Consider the following 14,452-nt stretch of genomic DNA (forward strand, 5'->3'; position numbering starts at 1 on the left):
CCCAGGCTCTTGGGGGTAGTGACAGCAGTACACATCATGGGAGACAACAGTCGACCCCACCTTCTAGCCAAAACTGTACACTTTGGAATACTGATCACTTAAATGACACAACATTCAAAATGAGCAAAAATGCTCACCTGTGGTGTAAAGATAGGAGGCTATGTGCCCCTTAGGTGGCTGCTCTGCTGACTTCAGTTTTAAAAGTGGGTCTAGCAAACATACTCCCCAGCTCCTGCTCCCTCCAGTGGCTCAATCACAGACCTTGAGAGTCCAAGTTCTTACACTGTTCTTTGATTGAAACGGCCTGGAGGGCACAGTGCCCTGTGCGGGTCTGACTTCCCCTTGCCTTGGCATCGCCTTGTCTACTGCTCAGAGGGGCTGTTGCTTTTAGCTGCTTGCTGTGCCCTGCAGCAGCCCAGGTGAGCCAGTCAGTACTGCTGCCCATAGGAAGGCTTTACTTTCAGATTTTTCTGGTCTTCCTTCCGGGGCATACTGACTTTCTGTCTTTGGACTCGTCCATCTGTCAAGCTCTGGTCCTGCATACTGAGTGAGGGTATGGGGCTGTAGCGTTTGGTTCTGGCTCCAGGGTCCTACTGCAACCACACTCTCCTGCAGCTCCTGGCCTCTGGTAGGAGCTCCTCAGGCTACACTGGGGGCTGTACTGAACATGCCTCTTCTGAAAATGACTGGTGTCGATGGTGGACGGTCCCCCCCGCCCCACTGAACAGGGCCCTGAGGTCACAATGTAAATCATTCCAGCAATGGGCCATGGGGTCACAGGGGACTGTTTAGCCAAATGCTGAGCCATCAAGTTCTGGGCCACAGCATGCCACATCCTGGGGTTTTACAGCTCTGGAGACCAGGATCATCTCCCCTCCCCACCCCCCTCTCATCAAGGAACCATGGAGATGAGCAAATCTGGCCACCAGAGTCCTTAGAAATACTTCAAAAAAGTCCAGTTTTCAGGCCCCCCATGAGCCCCCGTGACCCCTGAAGCTTCTATTTAGCACCTCCAGATCACAGAAGAGTGGGATGGCTGCTGCCAGCTCCCTGGCCCTTAAGAATGTACATGCCAGGGGCTAGAGCTGGCTGAGCCTGCCCTAGAGTGGGCTCTGGTAGCATGGGGAGCTACCCTGGCCAGGTGGAGTACAAGAAGATTGCAGGGCAGGAGCCCGGCTCACAACCAGCATGCTGCTGGGCTGGGCTTGTATTCTAGATGCCTTGGACCCTCACTGTGTTGCTGCCTTCTGCATAGTGGCCCCCACATGGTGTAGGGAGATGCCTGGGTTCTAGAAAAGGCTTGCGCTGCCACTGCTCAGCTGCTTCTTTAGGATGAGGGAGGTGGATGGGGACAGAGAAGCGGGGTTTGGGATTGGACAACACTCTGAGCTAGCACCACAACTTATCATTTCAGCCCTAAGTTGGGGTCTGCATAGCTGGGGCAGGCCATTCTACCTCTCTGAACCTGTGACCACCCAACGACCTAACCCTGCTGGCGAGGACTCTGCTGCTTACGAGTGAAGATGCAGAGGCTTCAGTGGGACACCTGTGCCAGGGCTGGTATGGGTGGATCACCAGGTGGGAGACAGGCGGGGAAAGCTGCCCCAAGTCTAGATGGAGCCTGGCTGCAGCAAAGAGACTTTTAGGTGGTACCCAGTAGCCATGTGTCCATGGAGGGCCCGTCTTGAGGTGGGGGGCAAAAGGGGGATGACTGGTACCTGAAAGCTATGTTCAGGATGTGGGGAACCTAAAACCCACAGGGTGGGCTCAAAGAGAATTCAGCAGAGCCACACATAGCCCTAAATGTTCCCTTCACACAGAGGTGCTTGTACCAGGCGGGGCTCCCGTGCTGCAGGCAAAAGGGCAAATGCAAGAACTGTGGCTCAGTGCTGCGAGTTCCTAATCCCCCATCTCAGCACTATGGGGGGGGGGGGTAGTATGTGGAAAAGGCCCAGGCAGTGGCCATACAGTGAAGTGGGGGGGGCAGCTGGCTCCATGGAGAGGACACCAGGCCCAATACCACCACTGCAGCAGGGACAGTGACCACAGCAAGTAACTAATTCATGCTTGGCAGTCTGGGAGCTTTCTACCACTCTGCTTAACTCGAACAGGTGCTGCTTCACATGCAGACAAAAAAACAGTCCCAAGGGGGAGCTTCATGATCAAGGTCGTGGCCTCTGAGTGAGGTCCAAGCTTGCTCTGGGGTTCAACCAGTATCCAAAGCTGGCCTGGACCTTCCTCAAGTGGACTCTGTTTTGGTCAGGGGAGGGGACACGCTGATGTCCCAATGACCAGTGTGGGTGGAAGGATGTGTAGGGAGATGGGGTTGGATGGGCCATGGGGTCACAAGGGGTTGAACTTCCAGAGCCAGCTCTGTCCCTGACTAGTGGTCAGCCTGTGCCCTCTGGGTGCTCTGGGGGCTCACACCACCTGGACTCGAAGCATGTGGAGTAAGTGTAGACAGACTTCATGTCTGCTGCCTGCGGGTGCCTGTCACTTGGTATGTCCCTCCAGTACCCCACCACCCCCGCTGCAGGGCAGCTCCTCACCTGGTTTCATAGTGCTCATGACAGTTCTGCAGCTCTTCAGCACTGCCTCATAGATGGCCTTCTGGTCCTCTGTGAACTTGCCATTGGCCGGGAAAGAACAGGTGATGTCAGAAGCGAAGCAGTAGTACTCTCCACCCATGTCGAACAGACTGCAGGGACAGGGCGTCGTGAGGCAGGCGGGCAGACGCTCACAGATGCCAACCCCCACCCCCACCCTCCTCTCTTTCTGCTGGGGGCTGGCTGATCAGGAGATGGGGCTGGTGTAGCAGGTTCCTTTCCAACAGAAGAGCGCGACACAGGGACCTAGGCCCGGTAGTGCTGGCCTGTCATCCCAGCGACTTGGGAGGTGGAGGCAGATGACTGAAACTTTAAGACCAAGCTGGGTGGTGGTGGAGCACACCTCTAACCCCAGTATTCAGAGGCAGAAGCAGGCGATCTCAAAGTGAGTTCCAGAAAAAAAAAATCTCCAAGATCTGCCTGGGTGGGCTACAGAGCAAGTTCAAAGTTAGCCTGCTCTCAGAAAGTAGAGAGAGTGCTGGAGAGGGCACTTAGTAGACGGCACTGGCCTGCACACGAGACCCTAGGCTCAACCTCCAGAACCACAGAAAGAAAGATGGGAGGAGGAGGGAGGGAGGAGAAGAGGGAGGGGGTAGGGGGAACAGGCTCAGCCTGTCCAGGGAAGGCAAAAGGAAACTGGCACCAGCAGTTTTAGTTGTGGGGAGAGACCCATGGGAGATGGCTGGGTCTCCAGATTCCCACATGCTAACTGCCTTCCACATGAGCATGCCAAGAGACTCCCTATGGCCACCTTGCTTGCCCAGTGGGTTGAGCTGCACCAAGCCTTTCTGACAGGCCCACAGTGCTCAGGAGGAACCAGCAGGTGGCCGGCGCCTCAGGTGCTGCTCTGCTGTCTGGCATCATCTGCTCAGGTAGGGCAGATGTGTCTCAGCCGCATCTGAGGGGGGCAGAGGAAAGGTCAGGTGTGTGCAGCTTATTTAGCAGTGCTTTCCTGGGGGCTGACAGAGGTGCTGTCATGTGGTCCCCAGGTGGGTGGCTGTGCAGGCTGAGGCGGTAGAGAGGACTTGCTGGAGCCTTGAACCAGCAGAGGCTGGACAATGGTAGGAAACAGCTGGGCCTGCCAAGTCAGGACCATGGAGCTACCCTTCTGGATAGCATGTCATGGCTCCTGGTATAGCAGAACCCACAGTGGGCCACAGGGCCCAACAATGGGGACAGCTAAGAATTCTGCCCTGTGCACCATCTGGGATAGAGCAAGAAGGCGACCTGTGGATTCTGGCCTGGCTTTGGGGATAAGGATCCGTCTCCCATGGTATGGGGTCACCTCAGAATGCCAGAGTGTGAATAAGGCGAGGGGGTGTACACACAGGGCACCCCTTCCCAACCTGCCCCAGTCTAGCACCCCCAGGAAGGTCCTGCAACAGACATAGAGCAAGGACCTATTCTTGGGGTCATGACATTAATCCCAGTCAAACTGGCTGAGGGATCATGGTCCAGTCTTCCTGTACCAATAGAGGCTAGTTCTGCTTAGTGTGGTGGGAGTGGTCATGTCCATCAGCAGCCAGACGCATGCTGGCCAGTCTGAGCCCAGGGCATATCTGTGGCTTTCTTTATGAGGCCCTTGCACCCAAATCCTACTCTAACGGTAACCACAAACATTCCAGAAGCTGCCTGTGTGCTAGTGTTGAGAGACAGAGCCGGGGGGGGGCAGGGCGGGCCCCTGGCCCTGCATGGAGAGCATGCATTCTGGCCACATGGCTTGCCAGACAATACCAGCTACCACACAGCAGCTGATTTTAAAGGAAAAATGCAAATGCCCAGGGTGCCTGAATCAAAAGTCCTCATCGGGCACTTTTTAATCTCCTGACTCCTGGTTGCAAAACACCATAAACGAACGAACGGGTCAACAGTACGGAAAGTGAAGCATAGATAACATCTCAGGTGATTCCTGGGGATGGGCAGAGTCACCCTCCCCACAAAGCATGACAGGGAACTTTGGCTTGGGTCAAAGTCTCTGGGGACCCTGTGTGGAGCAGACTCAAGAGACCTGGGCCTCACTTCAGGAGAAACCACCCAGCTCAGTTACAAAGAGGGCCATGAAACTCAAGAGGCCAGAGACACACCCAGGCATCTGCTCCCTGGGGTGCTCTGTGGCCCTTGGGGCCAGAAACTGCCTGCAGGTTAAGTCCTGTGTAGGATACGCTCTCAGAACCAGCCTAGAGGGTGAAGCCCCAGATGGAAGGGAAACTGAGGCTGTGAACACAGGCCCAGCAAAGCCTGCAGTTGAAGGGAGGGAAACATTTCAGTCACCTTGTTTTGCCTCTGCTACTTAGCCTTCGGGACCTCATTTCCCCATCTTTAAAATGGGCAGGAGACCCTTGCAAGCTGCAGGTGTGCAGGGGCTCAGAGCCAGTGCAGGCAGCAGTGGGGACAGAGCTGCAAAGGGGTCCAGCCTCGGGCTGCTGGAAGAACACTTTTTTGAGCTTCCCGGACCCAGTAAGAGAAACAATGCTTCGTGGTTTTGGGGGCTGGAGCATCTGAGAAGACATGGCCTGGGCAGACATGTGGAGACACTCATTCCTGGGAGGTGCCACATAAAGGGTGACCTGCAGTCGCCCCTGGGGAAGAGGGCTCTACTGGTGCTAGTCTAAAGGAAAAACAGAAATGAACTATTTTTAAAAACCAGGAAGCTCACAAGATGACACGAAATGCTAGACTCATCTAAAATGGGACAAAACAAGATTCTTGGGGGGCACAGCAGACTGAGCCAAGTTCTCCAAACCTTCCCCCAGAGACGGCATGACGGGCGCTCTGATTTCTTCTGCCAGCAGAGCTCTCTCCTCAGTTTCTAAAGGCCTCAACTCTATTTTTTGTTAAAATCATCCACTTTCTGGAGAAGGAAGTATATACCCCGCCAGCCAGCTCCATCCTGCCCGGCGACGCTTGGGCACGGGCTGGAGTCTATTTTTGTGTTCTCAGTTCCCCATATTTTCTGCCTTCTTTTCTGCTGTTGTTTATTGTTTTTAAATCCTCCCTCAGTGCTTTCCCATGCATCAGTGATTCCGATTCGAGCCATTTGGAACCCAGGGATAAAAGCCATCGTTCTTACAAATCATCTCCCTCCAGTTGTCTACTGCGCCGGCCCTTTCCATGCAGAACGACGATGGAGAATTCATCATTCTTGGCTCAGTTGAGAATGCAAGATCTCCCCTTCCTGGCTGTGTAGGGACATCCACCAGGGACACCTCCATCACTGGCCGAGTGGGTCTGTGTGATAATCTGAGACATCTGGGAGATGACATGTCTCCAAGCAATGTGCTGGCGTCTCCTCCCCACATGTGTTCCTATGGTTGTGGTCCTGGCTGGGATGAACGTTCTGTCTTCCTCTGGCTCTTCATGGGGCAGCGCCAGGCCTGGGCTACCTGCCACCACTGGCCCACCCAGACCCTCTCCGGGTCCTGCTTAACTCCCTTAGGCCCACAGGCAGAAGGCCTCCAAGGGAAATGCTGCGATGTTTATACAAGGGCCACTTTGTACTCAGCTTGCAGCCTCATTTTAATCTGAGTATGCAACACACACTCTGCTGCTTCTCACCCAAGACTGACATCTTCCATGCACGTGTGCTAAGCATGCTTGCTTTGTACAGTCTGCATGCCAGGCTGGAGGGAGAGGGAGAGGGACAGGTTCTGAACAGACCTCAGCAGAGGATGGAACAGGACAGTAGCCAGCCATGTTGTCTCTGCAGCAGGCTGGCCACAGTGGGCACCCCCTTCCCAGTTCACAGGTCAGCTGCCCACTCTCGGCTTACCAGCAGGTCTCTGTACATGGCAGCCTCCGGGAATGGCCAGCAGCAGCAGCAGCAGAGCCGTTCTCAGTGCTCCCCTTGGTTACAGGTTGACCCATGGAAGGAACCTCTTCCTACGGACTCCTTGGGCCAGCTGCTCCTCAGGGCCTAAGTAGGCAGGGATGGTCCCCCGTGCCAGCAGCAGGTCTCCATCCCCTATAAATCTCTGATGTACACTCTAATGAGAATAGTCCCTTGCTGGGGTCCCCCTATGTTCACAGAGAACTGGCACTGCCCTCTAAGGGATGTCACAGAGGTGCAGAACACTAGTGCCAGGCCAAGTGCCAAGGAGAGAGCACCATCCTGTAGCTTGGACCAGCTGCCACCTGTCTCAGCCTTCTGGGCCTAGGGTTGGGCACCAGGGTGGTGGCTGCTGTAGGTAGTGTCTGTGGAGAGCCAGAACCTGCTGTGGAGGGTGGAGAGCCAGCACCAGGTCAGTGGCTGCTGTGGAGGGTGGAGGGCCAGCACCAGGTCAGTGGCTGCTGTGTGTGTGTGGGAGCCAGCACCAGGTCAGTGGCTGCTGTGGAGGGTGAAGAGCCAGCACCAGGTCAGTGGCTGCTGTGTGTGTGGAGGGCCAGCACCAGGTCAGTGGCTGCTGTGTGTGTGTGGGAGCCAGCACCAGGTCAGTGGCTGCTGTGGAGGGGCGTGGGCCAGCACCAGGTCAGTGGCTGCTGTGGAGGAGGGTGGAGGGCCAGCACCAGGTCAGTGGCTGCTGTGGAGGGTGAAGAGCCAGCACCAGGTCAGTGGCTGCTGTGTGTGTGGAGAGCCAGCACCAGGTCAGTGGCTGCTGTGTGTGTGGAGGGCCAGCACCAGGTCAGTGGCTGCTGTGGAGGGTGAAGAGCCAGCACCAGGTCAGTGGCTGCTGTGGAGGGGGGTGGAGGGCCAGCACCAGGTCAGTGGCTGCTGTGTGTGTGGAGAGCCAGCACCAGGTCAGTGGCTGCTGTGGGGGTGAAGAGCCAGCACCAGGTCAGTGGCTGCTGTGGAGGGGGGTGGGCCAGCACCAGGTCAGTGGCTGCTGTGGAGGAGGGTGGAGGGCCAGCACCAGGTCAGTGGCTGCTGTGGAGGGTGAAGAGCCAGCACCAGGTCAGTGGCTGCTGTGGAGGGTGAAGAGCCAGCACCAGGTCAGTGGCTGCTGTGGAGGGTGGAGAGCCAGCACCAGGTCAGTGGTTGCTGGGGGGTGGGGGCAGCAGTCATCATCACGCAGACGGCACATGCTTCATTTTTTTTTTTTTTTGGTGACCAGTGTCTTGTGATGTCTGTGAGCACTCGGGCTGTCTAGACTAGCACTTTTTAAACCATGGGTTGTGACGTCAATGGAGTGGGTGCGGTCACAAAGTAGTGACAAACTAAACAGAAGGGACAGGAAGCACGTGGGGAGGGCATCTGCTTATGGCCAGGAGGCATATCTGCAAATATGAGCCCTAGTTAGAAGGCTAATGTCTCCTGCAATGGTACACGGAAAGCCTGGGCAGACTCATCTGGACAGACTATGTTTGCAGGAGAGATCACTTGCCCCAAAGGCTGGTATATCTTCCGATATGAAATGCTCTGGATGAGGCCCCCTAGTGGCCACCAGACGTCCCTTTAGAACTAGCAAGGCTGGGGAAGGGATATGAAATGAGCCTACAGCAGGAGCTAGCTGCGGATGACAGTCTCTAAATCCTACGGGAATCCTAGGCACAGACAACGTGGAGCCGCCCTCAGCCCTTACTCCACGCCTTCTGCAGCAGGGGAAGAGTCTCGGGCACAGATTCACCCTACCTAGGGGCCACACCTGGCAGCCAGAATAGGCACAAGCCAGTGCAGGGCTCAAGTGATGTGGGGTCTGTTAAGGCCCTTGGTATCTGCAGCCCAGGGGTAAGGATTGGTAAACCTGAGATGGCAACAGCTATGTGAGTCAGCCTGGATGCCACCCAGGCTCCAGCTGTGACCCAGACAGAGGGCCAGCAGCACAGTTCTGGGTACCTTTAAGTACTAACTGTTCTGGGATGAAACCACCCTCATTTCTCTGGGTTTTGGTGACCTCTATACATGGCCATTATCAGAGCAGGGAGACAGATGAGGCCCGGAGGCCACAGCAGGGGTGGAGTGGGAGGGTGCACTGGCAAGCTGCTAAGTGCAAAGTTAGGGATGGGCCTGTCCCTAGCTGGGCTGCAGGCCCACCTCCCACACCCCAGGGCAGCATACCCACAAACCAGAGAGAGGCCTGGCCAAGTTCTGAGGCTACACTGCCCTCTTCTGGCCAGTGCTGGAAAGCCTTGCACACCATCTGTGAGCCACCACCTGTACTTGGGAGACCAGGACCTGGAGCACACGTGCACCTGTACTCTGATAGGTTTGGAGAGGAGTCCCGGCACCTAGCTTCCCCTCTTATTATAGGCTGGCAGGTAGCTGAGGAGGCATGCCCCATCTACTTCCTGAATCAGAACCCCCAGTGGGGACGCATCCTCTGCCATGTGGGGTGAATAGCTCAGCTAGAGAGTCTTGAACAAGAATGACCCAACCTAGGATGCCCTCTTCCCGGTGCATGGATGGTGGTTTTCCCGTTGACCCAGGTGCAGCCCTTATCGGTCTGTGAGCTGGCTCCGAGGGGTATTTAAGGACCACTCCTTACCCAGAGCCAGTGACTTCCCTGTTTCTCTAGATGTGCTCACAGCCACCTGCTTGGAGCTAGATGCAGTGGGAAGCATCTTCTGTGGCCGCCCACTCAGGAAGGGCCTCTGGTGACCTTATTCAACACCACCCTTTATGTGAATATGCTGGAAGCATCGGCTAACACGACCGCCACACTTGGCAAGCCCTGTCGTCAAAGCCCTGCCTGCTTGCCTTGAAGAAGGAAACAAGATGCAGCTGATGTTTCCTGCAGGACAGTGACCTGACCAGCGGGTTCAGGGGACTCCAGGGACACAGCCGGAAGGTGCTCCGGGAGCCAACGGGAAAACTCCAAGAGGCTCAACAGCCACAGGCTCTGCACAGACCTCCTGGCTCTGCACTGAGAGAGGCCCAGACATGTCCCCACTCCTTCCCTGGGATCCACACAGAGCAGCTGGGTGTGGGGCCTGGGAGCACTGGCTAGGATGTGGGATGGCCTGCAGGACTTGGCTGACAAGCTTGATATACAGCACAGACCAGCCTGGGCAACATCTAGACCTCACAGGTCAGGACTGTGGCCCATAGTGGCTAGAAGTGGCCTTAGCTGGCTTTCAGCCCCACCCAAGGTTAACACAAGCAAGCAACAGTGGTGCATGCCGGCAGTCCGAGCACTTGGGAGGCCAAGACAATGCTATACGTCAGAGCTAGCCTGGGCTACAGTGTGAGATCCTAGTTCAGCTGTTTTAAGAAAGTAGTTGCCTGAATAAAGGAGGCCTGATTTGTGCTCTGCCCTGGCCCTGGGCTGGAAAATGCTCTTCGGAGACACAGAAAACAGAGAGATGTCCAGCCTGTCTGGCTTTGCAGTTTGGTTCCGGCATTCACCAGTTCCCGACCCCTTGGAGTCAGTGCTCTAAGAACCCATTAATGGATTGAAAAACTGCAGTGGGCTGGGGAGCCTCTGTGCTCAGGATCATACAACATGGCTCCTGGTGAGCTTATGTGGGTGTGTGCTGAGAAGCGTGGGTGTACTCGCTGCTGGGACTACTGAAAGGGACTTGAAGGTCTGACTGTCACTCAGCATCTCCTCTCCTCACTGCTCCCCAAACAGCCCTATTACTGTTCAATTATCTTTCATGTCAAAAGCTTGGCAGATTTAATCCCAGCACTCGGGAGGCAGAGGCAGGCGGATCTCTGTGAGTTCGAGACCAGCCTGGTCTACAGAGCTAGTTCCAGGACAGGCTCCAAAGCCACAGAGAAACCCTGTCTCGAAAAACCAAAAAAAAAAAAAAAAAAAAAGCTTGGCAGAGCCCAGAGTGCACCCCCGTGCTCGATGCCTGGAACACATGCCCTGTCTCAGGTGGCACTCAGCTTTGGCACAGACTCCATTCTAGACACATATTCTGGTCCCCTACCTTATGATGAAGGGCTGTGGCTTTGTGTTGGGATAACAGTGTGATTTATTATTTACCAAACGCACTAGGTGCTTGGCAGATCAATTTCAATAAAACAATGGATTATAAATGCCGCCAGCAATCTGGCAGTAGCAGTAATCAACAAAACATGTTCTAAATGCTGCATAATAAATTGACTATAATAAACTCATAATGATTCCACTGGCTACATTTCAAAGTTAGCACTAGAAAAACAAAATCACCAATTTGAGTTTGGCATGAACATCTACGGGGTTCCTCAGCTCACTCTTGTTCACAGCTGTATCCAGAGGCACAGGTGCCACACGCTGCCCATGAGGACTGAGCTCACAGCAGTTGGGCCATATAGAGGGGAAGGAGTCGCAATGACCAGCAGTCCTAAAGGCTGGTCTTGAGGGCTTTTCCTGCCTCATCTTTTGCTGGTTCCCCAGGAAGAGGCCATTTGCAGCCTCTTTGTTCCTTATGTGCCTTTTCTGCCATTATCATGGAGAGTCCCAAGATGTGCATGTTATCTCCACTCACAGATGGGTAAACGGAGGCACAGAGGGATGAAGCTTTCCTTATAGAGAGCTAAGCAGCTTGAACCAGAATGTCTTACCTAGTGGCTGACCCTGGTAGGCAGACTGGCAGTCATGTGCCAGTGTGGACCCTGGGATTGAGTGGTTGTCTTCTGCATGGTAGTGACTATTCAGAGCATGGTGTCTTTCTCAGTGGCTGGTTATCTGTCTGTCCTCAGTAGACATGGGCTGGGAACTCTGTGGAACAGGCTCCCACTCCCTGCAGCAGGGCCAAAGCCACACAGTGGGCAGTCACGACAGGGAATGAGTACTGCAGGTGGCTGAGAAGGAAGCCAGCTACACTGCGGTGCTGCCTAGTAGCCCAGTTTTGAACAACAGACTGAACGACATCTAAGAACCAACCAGGCCTGGTGGTTTATGCCTGTAATCCCAGCATCAGGGAGCCAGAGGCAGGAAGATTGCTCTAAACTGGCTAGCGACCTTCTTGGCTAGCTTTAGCTAGACCCTCACACAAAACGGACATCTAAGAACCAGGCAAGATAGTAACCCTTTGGTCAACTGATGGTCACAGCACATCTGAAGGCCAAGGTAGAGGGGCTCTTAAAAGCGCAGTGTAGCTTGAGCCTGCCCTGGCCAACATGTGGCTGGGATCATGGAGTGACTGAGGAACAGCTGTAGCAGTGAGTGCAGATCCCTCCAAGCCCAAGGGTGGCAGTCCAGCATGCTCTGCCTGTGCTTGCCATAACTTGGCAGAGCTGAAGCAATGGCCGCAGACGGCAATGAGCCTGGTGACCAGGGATAACAGGTTTCAGAATGGGGGGCTCCAAACACCAGCAGCTCAAAGGTTGGAAAGAGGCTAGGGATAGCCAAAAAGTGCTCCTGCCCCCAACCCCTTCCTAGCTCCATAGGAAACCACAGGGAATCTTGATGGCCTATGCCTCATGGTGTTTACTTTTAAGGTGCAGGCCTCAGGCCTGGGGAAGGGAGCATGCAAGCTAACATCTACAGCAGAGAAGCCTGGTCTGAAAGCAGGCCCAGGGCTTTGCTGTAGCCAGCCTTCTTGGGACGGGAGCCCAGATGTGGGTATCTACCTTTGTCCCAGAGGGACATGTGCACAGTGGGGTGACGGCAGCGCAGCCTCACTTACCACATATCTCCATCCTTGATCGTCCGGTCATTGGGGGCCCCGGCATGGCCATAGTGCAGCACGGCTGCGTTCTCACCACTGCAAAGAGCCACGGAGGGTAATTAAGAGCCCACTGTTACCCAGCAGGACCTGGAGGCTGGACCAGGTCCACAGCCAGGAACAGAGGAACATGGTGTCCCCGTGTGCCAGAGCCGGGAGCAGCTCCTTGGGTCTGACAGCTGCTTTCTGGGCTGGGAATATAGGCAGCATATACAAAGGGCAGAGGCTTAGGGGCCTGGAGAAGGGCTACTGGCAGGGAGGTTTCGTGGAGGAGTCCTGGCTGTCTCAGGAGCCTCTTAGGGGGTCGTATCCAGGACCAGGGAGACGAGAAGCCGTGGAGCTACCCTAATGAGTAATGCCATTAGGAAGAACTTACAGGTCTGTCCTAAGGGGAAAACCCCACCTGGGTGTAATATTTATGGTCCCATTTAGGAGTCTCAGGAATCATAAAGTAGAAATAATGATTTTTCTCCCTATCCACCAGAGAAGAACATTTCCAAGGACAGAGATGTCTGAATGTATTATTCATGTGTGAGGATGCGCACTCACATCAGTGAGAGCCGCCCACCTCTGTCCAGGTGGACAGAGGACCTGAGCAGGGACCAGGCAGGAGGAATGGAGTTTGGGAGGCAAGCTAGGGTCAGCCCCAGACACACAGTTAGGATGTGCCCGTGCAGTCACATTCAGAATGGCACCTGCAACCAGCCACTTACACAGCTGTGCGTGCCCCCAGGAGACCACATCAGTGCAGTAAGAGTCAATGGCTACCCCTATGGTCATGGTTAGTTCTCCCATGTGTGTATGTGGGAGCATATCCTGTCATGTTCAGATGGCACAGCCTCAGTGTGCCACACAGACACCCACCCAGAGCCCAACATCTGCCCCCAACCATGCACACACTCTTAGAAAAGGACTCAATCTCTGTTTTCCTCCATGGCACAAGCACCTGTTTAGAGGCTGCCCTGTTTGTCTATGTTACCTGCACACATATGTGACAGAGCACGGGATGCCAGCAGTAGAGGGCAAGGAGACTTCCGGGCTCTGGGGTGGGCACAGGAGTGAGCAAATGCCCCTGAGCTAAGCAGAGGTTGGGAGGATGGAGTGTCCCCTGTTGCCTGCCCTCCCATGAGGCCCAAGACTTACCTGCAGCAGATACAAGTGTAAGACGTGTGGCGCATGCCACCCCGAGAGTAACAGTAGTGCTGGAACAGGCTGTGGGGAGAGAGACACATGGCGGGATGTTACTGGGGTCTGAATGGTCTTCAGATTCAAATACAGATCCTCTAAAGGGACCTGCTTCTGCCATGCCACTGAGCAGGCTGGAGTTCGCCAGTGAGCGTGAGCACAGGGCCAGCCTGGGCACAGAACTATGGAGGTCAGAGTGTCACCAGGAAAGAAGGTGGGCACAACAGGAGGGCAAGACTAGCACTGGAGCCTGACTCTTGGGAGACAAGCTGGGACAAAGGACACAGTTTTACAGGGCTGGAGGGTCTCCCTGTGAATCTGTGACTGGTGCATGGCTGAGGAGCAAATGACCCAGTGTTATTCTGGGCTGCAGACGGGGTGGCAGGGCTGGTTAAGTGGGCAAGTAGGGCAATCTCCAGGAAGGTGAGGAGGGCCAGGTCTTGGGGGCAGTTTCCACATCTCCCTGCTTGAGAAAGCAATAAGCCAGCTGGGTTTAGGGACATGCTCACATCTTAAGCAGGGAGGCCCAGCAGCAAGGACTGAAGGGACAGATGGGCCCTGACCCCAGTGACAAGGGGTGTCTTTGGGAGAGTGGGGGATCATTATAATATTGCACAATCTGAGAGAGTGACGAGGAGGGCAGGAGGTGGTCCAGCCTTCTAGAAGGTTCAGCAATTAAGAGTATCCATGTTGAAAGAGGGGCAGCAAGCTCTCTCCTCACACTGGGACTCCTGGGCAGACTTGGAGGAGGCTCTTCAGACACTGGTGGACCAGACAGGTCATATCAGAAGGTACACACCCATAATCCCAGCCCTTGGGACACTGAGGCAGAAGACTGCAATGAGTTCAAGATAAGCTTGGGATACATATCAAAATCCTGTCTTCAAGAATCCAAACCTAAATAAGCAAGCAAACAAGAGTGGCAAACAGAAGACCACGAGGGCTGAAGAGAGGGCTCAGCGTTCAAAAGCGAGCACTCTTTTGCAGTTTGGTTCCAGCATCTGCAATGGAAGGCTCATACTCATAGCTGCCTGCAGCCTCAGGTTCAGGAGATCTGACACCTTCTGACCTCCATGGGCATCATGCATGTGGTACATACACATACAGACATGCAGGTGGGAGAAACACTC

The 14,452-nt window shown here is 54.9% G+C and overlaps 1 protein-coding gene across 1 annotated transcript in view; it reads right to left on the minus strand.

Moving 5' to 3' along the window:
- Nucleotides 1-14,452, minus strand: part of Pepd (peptidase D) — a 145,914-nt gene that overhangs the window by 10,385 nt on the left and 121,077 nt on the right. Inside the window, exons 10-12 of the mRNA XM_075984511.1 lie at nt 13,281-13,349; nt 12,099-12,176; nt 2,550-2,698 (exon numbers count right to left, since the gene is read on the minus strand). Coding sequence (XP_075840626.1) covers nt 2,550-2,698; nt 12,099-12,176; nt 13,281-13,349 — 296 coding nt within the window. The remainder of the gene's footprint in view (nt 1-2,549; nt 2,699-12,098; nt 12,177-13,280; nt 13,350-14,452) is intronic.

This window comes from Microtus pennsylvanicus, chromosome 1 (genome assembly GCF_037038515.1).
Source record: "Microtus pennsylvanicus isolate mMicPen1 chromosome 1, mMicPen1.hap1, whole genome shotgun sequence".
In the NCBI taxonomy this organism is placed as follows: Eukaryota; Metazoa; Chordata; class Mammalia; order Rodentia; family Cricetidae; genus Microtus; species Microtus pennsylvanicus.